General features: G+C 30.1%; 1 protein-coding gene across 1 annotated transcript in view; it reads right to left on the minus strand.

Moving 5' to 3' along the window:
* LOC135127673 (homeobox protein caupolican) overlaps positions 1-16,358 on the minus strand; it is a 56,058-nt gene that overhangs the window by 22,114 nt on the left and 17,586 nt on the right. The window contains exon 2 of the mRNA XM_064054210.1: positions 11,516-11,830. Within this exon, the coding sequence (XP_063910280.1) occupies positions 11,516-11,830 (315 nt within the window). The remainder of the gene's footprint in view (positions 1-11,515; positions 11,831-16,358) is intronic.

Here is a 16,358-nt window from a genome sequence, read left to right on the forward strand (position 1 = left end):
TGAAATCGTGTCGTAGTTTCAATGTGTTTGGTTTTTAAAAGTAGCATAATATAACTTGTTTTGCTTGCTGAAAGAATCTTGGGACTTTGGCTCTATTTCTACTTTTTCTGCTTCATTCTGCTTCATCGGAAAATTCTCGAAAAGGAAACTGTATTCAGTTTTTCGCTTCCTGAAAGAATATTGCGATGTTAATTCTGTTTCTTCTTTTTGTTCACTTGCTGAAATGACTTCTAGCCTGATTATTTTCCTTTTAGAAATAGTGTCATAATTTAGCCGTGTTTGCTTCGAAGAACTGCTGTTGTGAACTGCCGTCCAGGTCAATCATCAAAGGTAGTATTTGTTTAATGTCGTCTCACAAACGAATTTTCCTCGTTCTTCGCTCCGTATTTACCCAAGCCCATGTCTCCTCTCGTATTGACTTAATTAATTTGTATCTCGTCCATCCTTAATTAGCGCCATTCCATCCGTTAATTGCCCATCACTAGCCGACACCTTTCCCATGATCGAAGCAAACGGCAAAGTGAATTTCCCCGCGCGAACGCCACATATTTGTCCCGATTCAGAGACATAAAAGTGTAATTAAGCCCTCTTAAATGAATCTTGAGTCGGAGTGTGAGAGCGGACAAAACGGAATAATTTAGTTAACATGACAGTTAAAATTTAATTATGTGTCCAAGCCTCACTCTATGAATATGAATGCGTTCATTGTAAATCTTGGCCCAAGGGATTAACCGCGAGAGGAGTCTTGTATATAAACACGCCTGAAGATTATACAAAATGAAATGTGTTTTGTCATAAATCAGGATTGGGACGTGTCTATATAACTTCATTACGGATTATTATATTAATCACGGGATGCTTGTGGTCTAACAATGGCCCTGACAGCTTCTCTCTTTATAGCCATACGATGTGCTGTGTGCTTGGCCTTTAAATTATTTTAAATGTTGTTCGTTACCTTGCTTTGACTGCTGTTAATCACGGAGAATGGCTTGTTTGTGGTTGCGTTTCGTGTCTCGCAGTTCCCAGGGACGATTTCTCACTTTTAGAAGTTCGAGTGGCGGCTCCGATAGACAGGAGAATTCGTCGTAGTAGTCGTAGTCATTTCCTATCTTATACGATTCATTTACTAACTTATTAGTGTTCTTAGAAAGCCGTCTCGCAAAACAAACACACAAAAAAAAATAAGTTCGCTTGAAATCGGATGTTTATTACATTACTTGGATCGTTGATATAAACAATGAAACGCGACGGTTCGAAATGGAGTCCTTGAAGATTTTCCTTTTTTAGATGCATTGACTGTTTCAGCCACACTAGTAACATAAATGAAGAGGACCTAAAACTGTGTATAGTGTGTCCAATAAACAACTAGCATATAATGAGTTGTTTTTATTAGTGTTCCGACATTTTTTTTCTTATTTGCCGTCTTCAAATTATTCCGTTTTTTTTATTCCTTGCTATTAACTTCTTTAATTTTTTCTTTCGAACTACATTCCCAGTATAACATATTACGTGTCTGATGGTCTGAATCTGCTTCGTTTTCTTTGGACTTGTGTCTCCTGTACTCGTTTTACCGGTCTACTTTCACTCATCCTTGATACATGACCCCACCAGATTAATTGTCCCTTTTCAATAACATGCAGTATCGATGTCGTTTGAAGCTCTGTCATCCCCACCCAAAAATTGCTGACGTCATGTCACAATTTTGACAAATAAATTCTACCAAACGTAAGAAATTATAATGTCATAAAATCTACGAAAAACAACTTCCGACGATTGATAAAGTACAGAAAAATTATGCCCATAAATGCAAGCTTATTTGGGCTTTAGTAATGTTTCTGTTTTTCAAAATTGTCCATTTGTACATAATGTTTAAAAAATTAAGAAACAACTCAATTTTATCGATTAAATGAAATACAGTTATATAATTTTTCAAATTTCATCGTAAAATTTTACTAAATAATCAATCATTTGTAAGTTCCACAATTTGGAAAGAATTTGAAAAAAACTACGTAAAATTTTCACAATGGAAGCAGCAATAAGAAACAGCACAATTTTTAAAATTGGTCAGAATTATGAATTATAAAGAAAAAATTCTGAAAAGTTTTACAAAAATACAGGGTGAGTCACTAAGCGCCTCTTCGATACCTCATTAATTATAAGAGATAGAAAAAATGTACAGACCAAACTTGTACGGTTCTTTGAGTAACATACACTAAAATTATTTTCAAATACACAGTGTTTTGTTATTGAGGTGTAACACGCATCTTATTTTTTGTAAATAAAACACCCTATATACGTATTCTCATTGTCCTCTTCCTAGGGTTTACAACCACAGTTTATTTTTTAATTCCGATGCCTTTGGATTGGGTTATTTTTTGAATCTGTTTTACAATATTTTGTGGATAAATTGTGTATCAACTAAATGAAATCTTAATACGGATGTTTATAAAAAATTCTAAAACTTTACAATTTTCAAATATCGATATTTTAGTTTTTTCAAATACAACAAATTGCCGTATTGTATTAAGTTTAAATATAGAAAATACTTGACAAAAGAAAAAGAGAACAGCGGCAATAAAATACAGGGTGCCGTATCTGAAAAAATTGAAATATCGATATTTGAAAATTTTAATATGTATTTAAAATTTTATTTAATGAAGATTCAATTCTACTTTAACCACAACTAAACGCATACATGTATTTTTTTCAAAAAATATTGTTACAGAAATTTTAAAGAAAACCCTACTGCGATTTTTTGTGAACTCTCCAATTGTCAATAAATTTTACGAAAGTTGAAATAACTTGGCAACATCGCATCAGAACTTCAAAAATAAACCATGGTTGTAAAGCGTAAAAAGAGATCATTGGAAATATGTAAAAATATATAGGGTGTTTCATTTAAAAACTAATTTTAGAATATAGTCCTGTACAACTTCGATCTATCACTTTTTTCTATTTTTATTAATCAATGAGATATCGAGGAACGCCCGCTTAGTGTCTCACCCTGTATAATCAAGACAGGAAATGCTAAAAATGTCCCCGAGTTTTGTGTTTCTGAAATAAAGTTTAATTTTTGCCTTGGACATCTGATTTTTGGAAAAAAAATCATAATTGACTAAACAACTATAAAACCGATTCCTCTCAGACGTTTAAAGAATATAGTCAACACGGTAAATCGCTCATCAAAACTGATCTGTTTATCCCCTCCTAAAACTTGATGACGTCATCTCAAAATGTTTTAGCATCTTCCACAAAAAAGATTTTGAAATTTTAGCTGTTTATTAACATTTATTTGTAATTACAGAACGGTTAAAATTTATTTATTCATCGTTTGAAACATTTCAATAATGCCACTTACATTTCAATTTATTGTATTTCACAACTACTTATACAGGGTGTTTAAAAATTAAATCATTAAATTATTTATTAAATATATACAAAAAAATCAGTATCTACTATTTTCAAAAAAGTGATTTTTTTAAGAGTTTGTCCATATACAGGGTGAGTCACTAAGCGCGCGCTCCTCGATATCTCTTAATTATTAAAAGTAGAAAAAAAATCTATGCCCAAAATTGTACAGTTCTTTGAGGACCTGCATCAAAATTATTTTCAAATGTACAGAGTATTCTGTCTTTAAGGTATAACACACTATTTAGTTTTTTCTAATAGAATACCCTATATATTTTTATTTATTCTGATGAGTTTGTTCTTAAGATTTTATGACAGTAGTTGATTTACAATATTTTGTGAGAACGTAAGTAAAGACACGCGCTAATAAAATTGGGTTTTAAGATACAGAGTGTTTACAGAAAAAAAAATTATTATTTCTTATGTTTTTTCGAAATAAATCAAAATTATGTAAGAATCTGCCTACTCTGAAATATTACAAATGTTTTAAGGTATCGTAGATATTGTAAATAATAATAAGAATAACTATAAATCAGAAAGATGAATTAGTGTTGAAATACTGAGAAATGGAGAAATCGAAATCGTAAAGTTTAAAAATCGCGAAATCGAAACATGAAAAAATCAAGAAGTTGAAAAATCGAACAATTTTTTAGAACTTTTTGATATCACAATATTTCGTTTTTTCATTACGTTTAATTTTTTTAATTTTTCCATTTTTTAATATTTCGGTTTCATAATTTTTTGTTTTTGCAACTTTAATTTTTTCTATTTTCAATTCCTGTACTTCCGAATTTTTCAATTTTTTGGGTTTTTCAAATTTTCAAGGTCTTGATTTTTATTTTTCATTTGCCCCATTTTTTAATTTTCATTTTTTCGATTTTATATCGCAATTTTTCGTTTTTCTTTTGTTTAATCCTTCAAACTTTCGTTCTTTGATTTTTCAATTCGTCGATTCTTTAATTTTTCGTCTCTGATTTTTTTTCGTTTCGGTTTTTCATTTTCTTTATTCTTAAAATTTTTCGAGTTTTGGATGTTCGGATTTTATAGTTTTGTTTTTTCAATTTCGATTTTTTCAATCTTAAAATTAAAAATTGTATACTCGAGAAATTTTAAAACGAAAAATTGCAAAGTTTAACAGTGGAAGAACAAAAAAAAAAAAATGAAAATTGAAAAATTTCCAAATCGAAAAATTGGAGAAATGAAAAATTAAAAAAATTAAAATTTAAAAAACACCAAACACTAAACACTAAAAAATCGAACATTTGAAAAAATAAAGAAAATAAACGGAAACGAAAAATTGCAAACAGGAAAGTTTAAAAATGAAAACTCGAAGAGTTTATGTCGTAATTTTGAGGCAACAAAAAAATCCAAATCGAAAAATTAAGGAAATCGAAATTGAAAAAACAAAATTTTATAAAATTGGGGACTCGATAATTGAAAAACTGAGAAATCGAGAAATTGAAATCGAAAAATTGAAAAATCGAAAAACGAGAAAGCAAAAAATCGAGAAATCGGGAAACCGAAACAACAAAAAAGTGAAAATTTATATTTTGCCTTTTTTCTTAATATACGTAGTATTTTTTGAACGCGATACTCATTAACATGTTTTTAATTTCTTGTAAAGAAAGAAGTATTTTGCAGTTAAGTTCCGCCTTCTTGATTCTTGAATAAAAAAAATCATCACAAATAAGACAGGGCGGGTGGGCGGGCTTACATTTTGCCTTTGTGTATTAATATGTGTAGACTTCTTTTCAGAACAAGAAACTTAGAACAATTATATAAGAATCTGCCTACTCTGAAATATTACAAATGTTTTAAGGTATCGTAGATATTGTAAATAATAATGAGAATAACTATAAATCTAAAATAAACTTGCAAAATCACTGTTAAAAAAATCGATGGCTGAAATTTAGCGACAACAATTGGGATGACATGACTAACTTCCATGCAGCGCGCAAGTTTATGTTCAACGTTGCATTCGTGTCTACATGCACGCGTCACCTTCGGTATGCATCATAAATAACTATTTTGCCGCAATATTCATTAATAATTCATAGAAAGTACATATAAACATGATGTAATAACCAAAACAATTTTTTTTACTTAATTTAAATAATTTGTTTGGTTGTAACTACTTAAAGCGCAATGCAACGAATCTTCCAACAAAAGACTGGTTTATCAGTTTTTTACATTGTGCCAGTTTTAGGCGAGCTTCAGGTACGGCCACCGTTATTTTTAATTGTAGGTTTTGCTGAACATAGGAATGTGAAAAGCATGAACTCTGGTAATCTCTTAAATAACAACAGTCTAAGCTGGAGCGAAATAAAAAAAAAGAACTCCATGGACTACCAACGTGTTAACGTGATTAAAAAATGGCCACTCCCCAACTCTCGGCGTTTGTTCGCCGTTAAATGTTGAAACTTTGGCGGCGATTAGACTCCGACACGCTTGTATAATTATTGCGGGTACAACTAGGATGGAGGATAATGAGTTAGTAAAGTGGATATCAGGACATGTCTGCCACTAATCACTAACTCTAGGACTGTGCGAGGCTGCTGTTCGCCAATCAAACTTTCAGGAGAGAACACATGTTAACATGCTATTTGGATTGTCTTTAACCCGTCTGCTGTGTTATATTAATACGGTTTCATTTAGAACTTGTGTTCGTGGTCACCCGCTTTGGTAAGATGCGAGAGGAGTTGTTGCGGCGTGTTGGAAATCCATTTTCCGTTTCAATTTTTCAATGTTTCGCTCAATGAATATTTTACAAGCCAAGTTTAATGCTACACGCAAATTGACAGGGTTGCTGCTTTATTTGTGGAGCACGCGAGCGGTTCGTGCGGAATTGTTCAACGATTTTTGGAATTCTTTCTTTTGTGGTTTTTTGATTGTGCTTATTGTTGAAATATATATGCCAAATCGACCACGTTTGAACCCAACCCCTGCGATTTTGCTGAAATTTTTATTTTTTTCTACCCCACTAAAGACATTTCTGAGAATTTTTTCAAATTTTTTTGCTCAGCCAAAAAAGAGAAGAATTTTTCAAAAAAACGGCTTTTTTTTCAAAAATTGAGTTATCGGGACTTTTTCTTTCCAACATTTTTATCTTTAAATGTACTTTCAGAAAAAAAAATGTATGCGAGGTTCAATGAGATTTTTCAATATTTTAGAAAAATCGTCAATTTCTCGAAGTGCGACATTTTTGATTTTTTGTTTTTGTCCCTAAAAAAAAACTTTGACTTTCTGGACATAGCCGCGTGAAAGTGGGAGTGGGCCTAATTTTTTCAATTAAAAAAAAAATAGAACAGAGCTGGACTGTGAATCTACAGGTTCGCTAAAAAACGAAAAAAAATGTTCGGATAAGTAGCCGCCAAAAAGGCATATAAAAAGGCATTTAATTTAAATAGTCACAATTTTTTTCAGAAAAAAAATTACGAAATCTTACGTAATGAAAATTGAATGTAAAATTATAGATTCAAAATAATGTTAGTGTATTGACAGAGTTTTTAAAATACAAAAAGTTAAAAATCGAGTTTTTTTTTTTTTTGGAAAAAATACAACGCAACTTCGGCCCACTCCCGTTTTTGCGAGGTTATGTCCAGAAGAAATCAAAGTTTTTTTTAGGGGAAAAAAAACAAAAAATAAAAAAGGTGTCGGACGGAGAAATTGACGGTTTTTCTTAAAAAAGTAAAAAATCTGATAGAACCCTTTATTTTTTCAATTTTTCGATTTTCAATAATTCGATTTTTCAACTTTCAAATTTTTTTCATTTTTCGTTTTTTCAATTTTAGATTTTTAAGTTTCCCGATTTTTCAATTTCTCATTTCTTCAGTTTCCCGATTTGCAATTTTTCGTTGGAGTTTTTTAGTTTCTTTATTTTTTCAATCTTTGGGTTTTAATTAAATCGATTTTTCAACTTTTAGATTCTTTAATTTTTCGTTTTTCAATTTTAGATTTTTAAAATATTCCAGATTTTTCAATTTCTCATTTCTTCAATTTTTTGATTTGCAATTTTTCGTCATGGAAATTAGTTATTCCAAGATCATGGGGGAAAATTGCTTCGGATATTTAATTTGTAGAAAATTCTGTATAGGCAGCAATTTTGCCTATTTGAGTAAAACCCATTTTAACATTTTTTGGACATTTTTTTGGAAATTACTTTTTCGTTCTTCGTTGTTATTTAAGTAATTGCTACAAAAGCGACTTTAGATTCATAACCTACTGAAGATTCCCTACAAGTGAGTCCTTTTTCTTTGTTCGAATAAAGGCAGTTTTAACACTTTTTGGAAATTTTTTGAAAATAATGTTTCCGTTTTTCGCGGTTATTTGAAGATCTTGGGGAAACATTGCTTTAGATATTTAATTTGCAAAAAAATTTCAACAGGCAACAATTTCGGCGATTCGAATCAAACCCATTTAAACATTTTTTGGAAATTTTTTGAAAATTATTTTCACCGTTCACCGGTGTTATTTAAATATTTAAACAATTGCTATAAAAATGACTTTAGACTGATAATCTACCGAAAATTGTCTATAATTGAGTTCTTTTTTCTCTTCAAATTGAAGCAATTTTCACATTTTTTTTTGAAATTTTTTGAAAATTATTTTTTCGTTGTCCGTAGTCATTTAAAGAATTGGTATGAAAATGACTTTGGATTAAAAATCTACTGAAAATGCCATATGATTGAGTAATTTTTTTCTCTTCGAATAGAGGCAGTTTTAACTTTTTTTTTGGAAAAGAAATGGAAAGTTTTTTATTTTCAATATTTTTTCAATGTTTCGGTTTTCAATAATTCGTCTTTTATTTTAGATTTTTAAAACTTTCCCGATTTTTCAATTTTTCATTTCTTGAATTTTTCGATTTTCAATAATTCAATTTTTCAACCTTTACGTTTTTAATTTTTCGTTTTTCAATTTCTCTTTTCATTGGTTTTTCGATTTGCAATTTTCCGCAAGAGTTTTTTAGTTTCTTTATTTTTTCAATCTTTCAGTTTTCAATAATTCTATTTTTCAACTTTTGAATTTTTTACTTTTTCGTTTTCTTAATTTAAGAGTTTTAAAAGTTCCCCGATTTTTCAATTTTTCATTTCTTCAATTGTTCGATTTGCAATTTTTAGTTTTTGATTTTCTTTATTTTTTCAATTTTTCGTTTTTCCAATTTTAGATTTTTAAAAGTTTCCCGATCTTTCAACTTTTCATTTCTTCAATTCTTGGATTTGCAATTTTTCATTTGAGTTTATTTTCTTTACTTTTTTCAATTTTTAGGTTTTCATTAATTCGATTTTTCGACGTTTCAATATTTTTATTTTTAGTGTTTTCAATTTTAACTTTTTAAAAGTTTACCGAGTTTTCGTCACTTCTATTGTTAATTTGCAATTTTTCCAGTTTTCAATATTAATATGTAGGTAATAATAATAATAATGATGAAAAATTTTAAAATTTATCACTTTTTCGATTTTTAATTTTTCATTTTCTGAGTATTTCATTTTTCGATTTTTCGTTAAAATTTTTGGGTTTTCTAATGAATTTTTGGCTTTCGCGTTTTTTCCAATTTTTCGATTCATTAATTGCTTCGATTTTCAAGTTTCTCGTTTATAGTTTTTCTGTTTCAATTTTTCGTTTCTTCAGTTTTTCGATTTGCAATTTTCGATTTTTTACTTTTTTGATTTTTCAATTTTCTCCCATTTTTTTTTTGTATTTCGATTTTTCAACTTTTCCAATCAAAAACTAGGAAAATTGCAATACTGTAAAATCGAAAAAACGATAACGTATTAAATGAAAACTTTGAAAAATGTAAAAACTCGAAATCAAAAACTTGAAAAATGAAGAAACAAAAAATTGAAAAACGAAATCTAACTGTAAAATTGCAAAATTGCAAATCGAAACATTAAAGAAAAATTTGAGGAATTGTAAAAACCAAAGTTTAAAAAACGAAAAATTGTGTTATCAAAAAGTAGTTGAAGTTAATAAATCTAGATTTTACACACTGATAAGTTACAATAAAAATATGTATGTAATTATAATGTAAAGACTTTTCCATTGCAAAATTTTGTGACGTCTTTAACATTTTTGCAAGGACACTATATCAATTTGGATAAATGCACTATAATTTCCCAAATTTTCGGAAAATAGAGCGAGTGGTTACTGACTTTAATCAATAATACAATATTTTGCCCCATTCATTAATTTTTAAGTCACCTTGTATAAATAATTCTAAAAATTATGAGTGCACTGATAAACCACACAAGTGGCCATAATTTTTGAAATGACGTCATCAATTTTTTGTGAGGGATAAACGAATACATTTTGATTAATGATCTACTATGAATACGATGATCTTAAAGGAGCATCGGTTTTTACTTTATAAAGGTCATCACGAAACTGAAATCTCAAAAACAATTTCATAATTTTTAAATTCAAATTTCATGTATTTTTTTGTTGCAGTGGGTTCGTAAATGAAGACGAGGGAATTCGCTAAATTGTAGCAGAAGAAGAAGCCCGAAGGTTAGAATTTTGCATTAATTTTAAATTGGGTGTCGTTTTTTAACTTTTTTTTAATCTTATGAAGGCCATTTTAATTGGTAGTTTCGTCTTATTAGGTATGTGCGTATGTTCAGACCATTTTTTTTTCGATTTTTCGTGCAGGAGAAAAAAAAACCGTTTTCTTCAATTTTTTCCTCACAAAATTAAAATTAAATACTATTAATGACTGTTTATAAACCATTTTCTTTAGTTGTTCACTATCTATTTTAAACATTTTATTAAACTATTCACCGAAAGTACTGTCTAAATTACTTTGGACCAAATTTTTTTTCCAAAAATTTAAATGTCTATGGTGAAAATTCAACACCGATTCATACATCACCAGTACAGCAGTAACTTATTTTATAAAATTAAAACAAATACATCGTAAGTTTTGGAAATTACGTCATCCGATTGGTGGTGGGATTGCTTAAACAAATTTTGGTTAGAGTTTTACCATCTACATCTAATATACATAAAAAATTTGACAATAAACTCGCCCGATATTTTTCATTTCAATTTAAAGCTTCTGAAGAAGCTACATACAAATTCTACAACGAAAAAATCAATCTTTAATGTGTATATAACACAACAAATATTTGTACTTTCACAAATAAACGTGTTTTTTTAACTCAACACGCTCTATAGCTTCTGAAATTAGAAAACGTATTCGTTTACCCTCCAATTGCAAAAAACCAGTTTTTAATATATTCATCATAACAACGCTACAAAACAAACTACATTAGTGTAGCCAGATGACGTCTTTTCCGGTTGTTTGGGCTCGGACACTCTTAGAAAGTAGTTGGCCTAATTTTGCTAATCCTCATAGGTGTCGACTAATTGTCAGCATTAACAGTAAACACCTAATGGAATAATGGCTCTAAATGTAAAATCCACGTGAACTTATCACAACACCATCAACCCATACGCCAACCATGATCCGTCCATAAAAACCCGTCATTCCTCCGTGTTGTCCCCGAGTCAAGATTGAAATATTGAGCAGCACCTTAATCACGATAATTTTGAATTTATTACCGTGTAATTTTCTTAATTAAGACATTTCAAAAAGCGGTAATAAACCTCCCAGCCGAATTTTAAGCAGCGCATACATGATTAGTCACATTCTAGCAAAAATACTCGCTCCCTAGCACCGATTTACCTTATGCAAATCGCAACTTGTATCTCTCCTTCGCAACTTATTCATAATCATAATTCAGGCGTTTTTATACTTTGCATACTAAACCAACACGGTAAATCCAATCTTGATTTCTTGATGGCCATTAAACCACCATGACTCGAGCCAAAGTGTCACTTATGCAAACGTAAATATTACAAAATTAGCATCGCAGCGACGTTATTAATCATAACTTTAATTTAAATTTCGATCCTAGTTCACATTGAATCGACGAAATTATGCAAATTCGTGGCTCTTCGTAGAACGCATAGTGGCAGCGCCGGCCCCATATAGGTCACCGCGAGCCGCACAGCCCGACGACGCGATTTCGCTACCCAGAACCACCGCGTTCCAGTGGAAGGAACACAGCATGGGCCCGAAAGTGGAGCCCTGCGGGACACTCATATTTACCGTGGAGGTGTAGAAGGGGGCCTGGTCCGCGCCCAGGGCGGGGAAGTACGCCGCCATCCCCTCGGGATAGGGGGCGCTGTACATGGAGAGGGCCGGCAGGCCGGGGACTCCCCCGGCGAGCCTCTGGTACCCTAAAAGTTCGTACTGACACGAGCACACACTTTGGCCCGTGATGGGGTCGGTGAAGAGGGGTCTGCCTGTATCACAGCATCGTTGAGTGGGGGCGGGCGGACTTCCTGGTGTTGGTGCTGAAGATGTGACTGCCATGCTTGAAGGAGGTGGTGAGGGTTGACTAGGTCCCGACGATACTGCACTCTGGAAGAAAAAAAGCCGGTTGTGAGAGTTGTCGGAACTTGTTCTTGGTTGTAGTGCGAAATAATTTCATGCAAAATAATTCCTTGTTTATGTAAGCGAGACAAATTATTCTTTTATTCGATGGGTTTTATTTCATTACGAGTACAAACTGCTACTGTATGGATTGTAATTAATGTGGCTGGGAGGGGCAGAGCCAGGAGTGTTTTTTACTCCGCAAGCGTAAGCTGAAGAAGCATTATAATCGAGTCCATGGAGCGACTAGGTACTTTCCATGTTTTCTCGAAAGTACGCAAAAATATGTCTCTTCTTACCGTCTTATTATTTTATTGATTTTTTTTTTGTTTTCGAATTAATTTTCGGAACTTCTAAAAATAAATTTGAGTTTTGATATTTTTCAGTTTTTCCAATTTTCGATTTCTGGATTTTCAACTTTTCGATTACTTAATTTTCCAGTATTTAATTTTGGGATTTTTCAATTCAATTTACACATTTTTCTAATTTTCGATTTGTCAATTTTTTTATTTCTCGATTTTCCGATATTTCAGTTTAACATATCTTTCTCTTCAATTTTTTCATTTTTCAAATTTTCACTTTATGGCGTTTTTAAGTTTTCAATTTGCCGATTTTTTGAAATTTCGATTTTCTTGAGTAATCATCCATTTCCGACTTTTTGTTCCTCGATTTTTCGATTTTTGACTTTTCCATTTCTGGATTTCTCGACTTTGAAATTTCGGTTTCTCGATTTCGGATATTTCATTTTTACGATTTGTCATTCTTCCATTTTCCCATTTTTAAATTTCGCCATTTTCTAAATTTTTAACTTTGTGGCGTTCCCAAGATTTCGATTTGCCAATTTCTCGAAATCCCGATTTCTCGATTGAACAGATAGATTTCGTGTTTTCTGAACTTTTCAATTTTTCGATTTTTTTATTTTCCCATTTCTACAATTTTTCGAGTTTTCGATTTATCAATTTTTCGATATTTCGGTTTTGGGATTTTTCAATAATTCCGAGAATTCAATTTTTCGATTTCTTGATGTTTGAATTTCTCGATTTTTCAGTATTTTGACTTTCACTTTGCGATATCTTAATTTTTCGATTTTTAAAATTTTTGATTTTTGGATTTCTGGATTCCATTCTTTGATTTTTCTATTTTTCAATTTTTCGAATTTTTTAATCCTAGATTTTTCAATTTTTTTATTCATTTTTTCGGTTTTTCAATTTCTGGATTTTCAATTTTCCAAATTTTCGTTTTCAAAATTGTTTTTTATTTCTCGATTTTCCGATATTTAAGTTCTATGTTTCCTTTCTCTTTAATTTTTCGATTTTTCAATTTTTTCATTTTTTAAATTTTCACTTTTATGGCGTTTGTAAGTTTTCAGTTTGTCGATTTTTTGACTTTTCCATTTCTGAATTTCCCGACTTTTTGAAATTTCGGTTTCTCGATTTCCGATATTTCATTTTTATGATTTTTTTTGTTCTTCAATTTTTAAATTTGTCCATTTTTCAAATTTTCACTTTTTGGCGTTCCTAAGTTTTCGATTTGTCAATTTTTCGAAATCCCGATTTCTCGATTGAACAGTAGTCCAACTTTTTGATTTCTCGATTTTTGAACTTTTCAATTTTTCGATTTTCCATTCTTATATTTTTCAGGTTTTTGGATATTTGATTTTTTTATTTTAAATTTTTCATTTTTCGACTTCTCTTTCTTTCAATTTATTTTTTGATTCTTTAATTATTTGTTTCTTCAATTTCCGATTTTTAAATTTGTCGATATTTCAAATTTCTGCTTTTTGGCGTTCCTAAATTTTCAATTTGTCGATTTTCCAATTTTTTGATTTTCCCATTTCTCGATTTTTCAGTGTTTCCAAATTCTCCAAGTTTTCGCTTTTCAATTTTTAAGTTTTGTGATCTTTCAAGTTTTCGATTTTTCATTTATTTGTTTCATAAATTTCCGACTTTTAGATTTCTCGATTTTTCAATGTTTCGAGTTTTCGGTTTATTGATTTATCAATTTTTCGATTTTTTGATGTTTCGATTTCTCGATTTTTCAATTTTTCCGTTTTTGATGTTTGGATTTTTCGATTTTTTAATTTTTAAACTTTCAGTTCTCGATATCTTAATTTTTCGAATTTTTAAATTTTAGATTTTTGGATTTCTAGATTTCATTCTTTGATTTTTCTATTTGTCAATTTTTCGAAATCCCGATTTCTCGATTGAACAGTAGTCCGACTTTTTGATTTCTCGATTTTTGAACTTTTCAATTTTTCGGTTTTCCATTTTTATATTTTTCAGATTTTTGGATTTTTGATTTTTTTATTTTAAATTTTTCATTTTTCGACTTCTCTTTCTTTCACTTTTTTTTTATTCTTCAATTCTTTGTTTCTTCAATTTCCGATTTTTAAATTTGTCGATTTTTAAAATTTCCGCTTTTTGGCGTTCCTAAATTTTCAATTTGTCGATTTTCGAATTTTTTGATTTTCCCATTTCTCGATTTTTCAGTGTTTCAATTTTCTAAGTTTTCGCTTTTCAATTTTTAAGTTTTGTGATCTTTCAAGTTTTCGATTTTTCATTTATTTGTTTCCTAAATTTCCGACTTTTACATTTCTCGATTTTTTAATGTTTCGAGTTTTCGGTTTATTGATTTATCAATTTTTCGATTTTTTGATGTTTCGATTTCTCGATTTTTCAATTTTTCCGTTTCTTGATGTTTGGATTTTTCGATTTTTTAATTTTCAGTTCTCGATATCTTAATTTTTACATATTTTAAATTTTAGATTTTTGATTTCTCGATTTCATTCTTTGATTTTTCAATTTTGTGATTTTTTAATCCTAGATTTTTCAATTTTTTGATGTTTCGATTTCTCCATCTTTCGATTTTTCGAGTCCTGGAGTTTTGATTTTTCAGTTTCTCAATTTTTCGATTTTTAAAATTTATGATGTTTCCACTACCCAATGTTTAGATTTTTGTGATGTTTCAATTTTTCAGTTCATCATACTGTTTCAATTTTTCGAATTTTTAAATTTTCAATATCGACATTTTTTGATTGTTTCATTTCCAGATATTTCGATTTTTCAATTTAGACTTTTTAAATTTTAAATATTTAGATTTCTCGTTTTTTGGATGTTTCAATTTTTCGACTTTTAAAATTTAGATTTTTTTGATGTTTCAATTTTTCAGCTCTTCGATACTGTTTCAATTTTTCGGATTTTAAATTTTCAATATCAATATCAACATTTTTTTAATGTTTCATTTCCAGATACATATTTCGATTTTTTAATTTAGACTTTTTAAATTTTAAATATTTAGATTTATCGTTTTTTGGATTTTTCGATGTTTCGATTTCTCCATTCTTCAGTTTTTCTGTTTTTTGATGTTTCGATTTCACGATTTTTTAATTTTTTCACTTTCATTTTTCGATATCTGAATTTTTAGATTTTAGGATTTCTCAATTTCGTTCTTTGATTTTTCTATTTTTCAATTTTTCGATTTTTTTAATCTTTGATTTTTCCACTTTTCCCGTTTACATTTTTGAGTTTTTCAATTTTTTGATTTTTTGATGTTTCGGTTTCTCGATTTTTCAATTTTTCGACTTCTTGAGATTTCGAAGTTTCCATTTTTCGACTGCTTTATTTCCCGCTTTTTAATTTTTTTGATTTATCGATTTGTATTTAAAATTTTTTAATTTTGCAAATTTTTCTTTTGGACTATTTCGATTTTTCGATATCTTCAGTTTCGATTTTTCAATTTTTCGATTTTTTGATGTTTCGATTTCCGGATTAATTTTTAATATTTCAGTTTTTCGATTTTTCGAATTTCCGATTTTCAAGTTTCCAATTTCTCGATTTTGGGGATTTTTCAGCTTCTGGATTTTTCAGTTGCCTTTAATGGAAATATTAGTTAACTGTGTATTTTTTATACAAATTCAATAAACGTTATACTTAATGATTTTTTTAAATGACGTCATCAATTTTGTGGTGGGATAAATAGATTAAATTTGACATGTACAACTTCATTATTATGTTTTTAAGTCTACTACCGATGATGCTAACGTTGCTATATATATGAAACAATCGAAAAAATCTGTTTCTCTTCGAAAGGCCTCCGAGGGTGTCATAACTCACGCTACACGTATAAATTTAGTAACGGTAACGCGATTCAAACTGCAGATCAAACGGTAGCAATGACGTGGAGTGATTTATCGCCGGATTATACAGTGGGCCATGATCGCAGCTTACTGCGATTTCACGACTCTGAAAAAATGCTCTCTGGTAATATGACGTGGGATGATTTAAGATGAGGAGGTCCTTCGGTGACATTTATTCGAAGGTGTGCGTTTTGTACGGTTTCTGTTCTAATAACGAAACAACGGTCCGGATCTCGTGTTTAACACCTGAAATGAATTCCCCGTGCATTTGTAAAAAATGTTGGTTATATATTAAATTACACTGTTTTATCCTTATTAGCATTATTTATAGCTTCCTCTGGCTAAGAAAGCATACATAATACGGTTCGAATGAATAATTCA

Source organism: Zophobas morio, unplaced genomic scaffold (genome assembly GCF_036711695.1).
Source record: "Zophobas morio isolate AGI-343-1 ecotype UQ-CSIRO unplaced genomic scaffold, CSIRO_AGI_Zmor_V1 ptg000012l, whole genome shotgun sequence".
NCBI lineage: Eukaryota > Metazoa > Arthropoda > Insecta > Coleoptera > Tenebrionidae > Zophobas > Zophobas morio.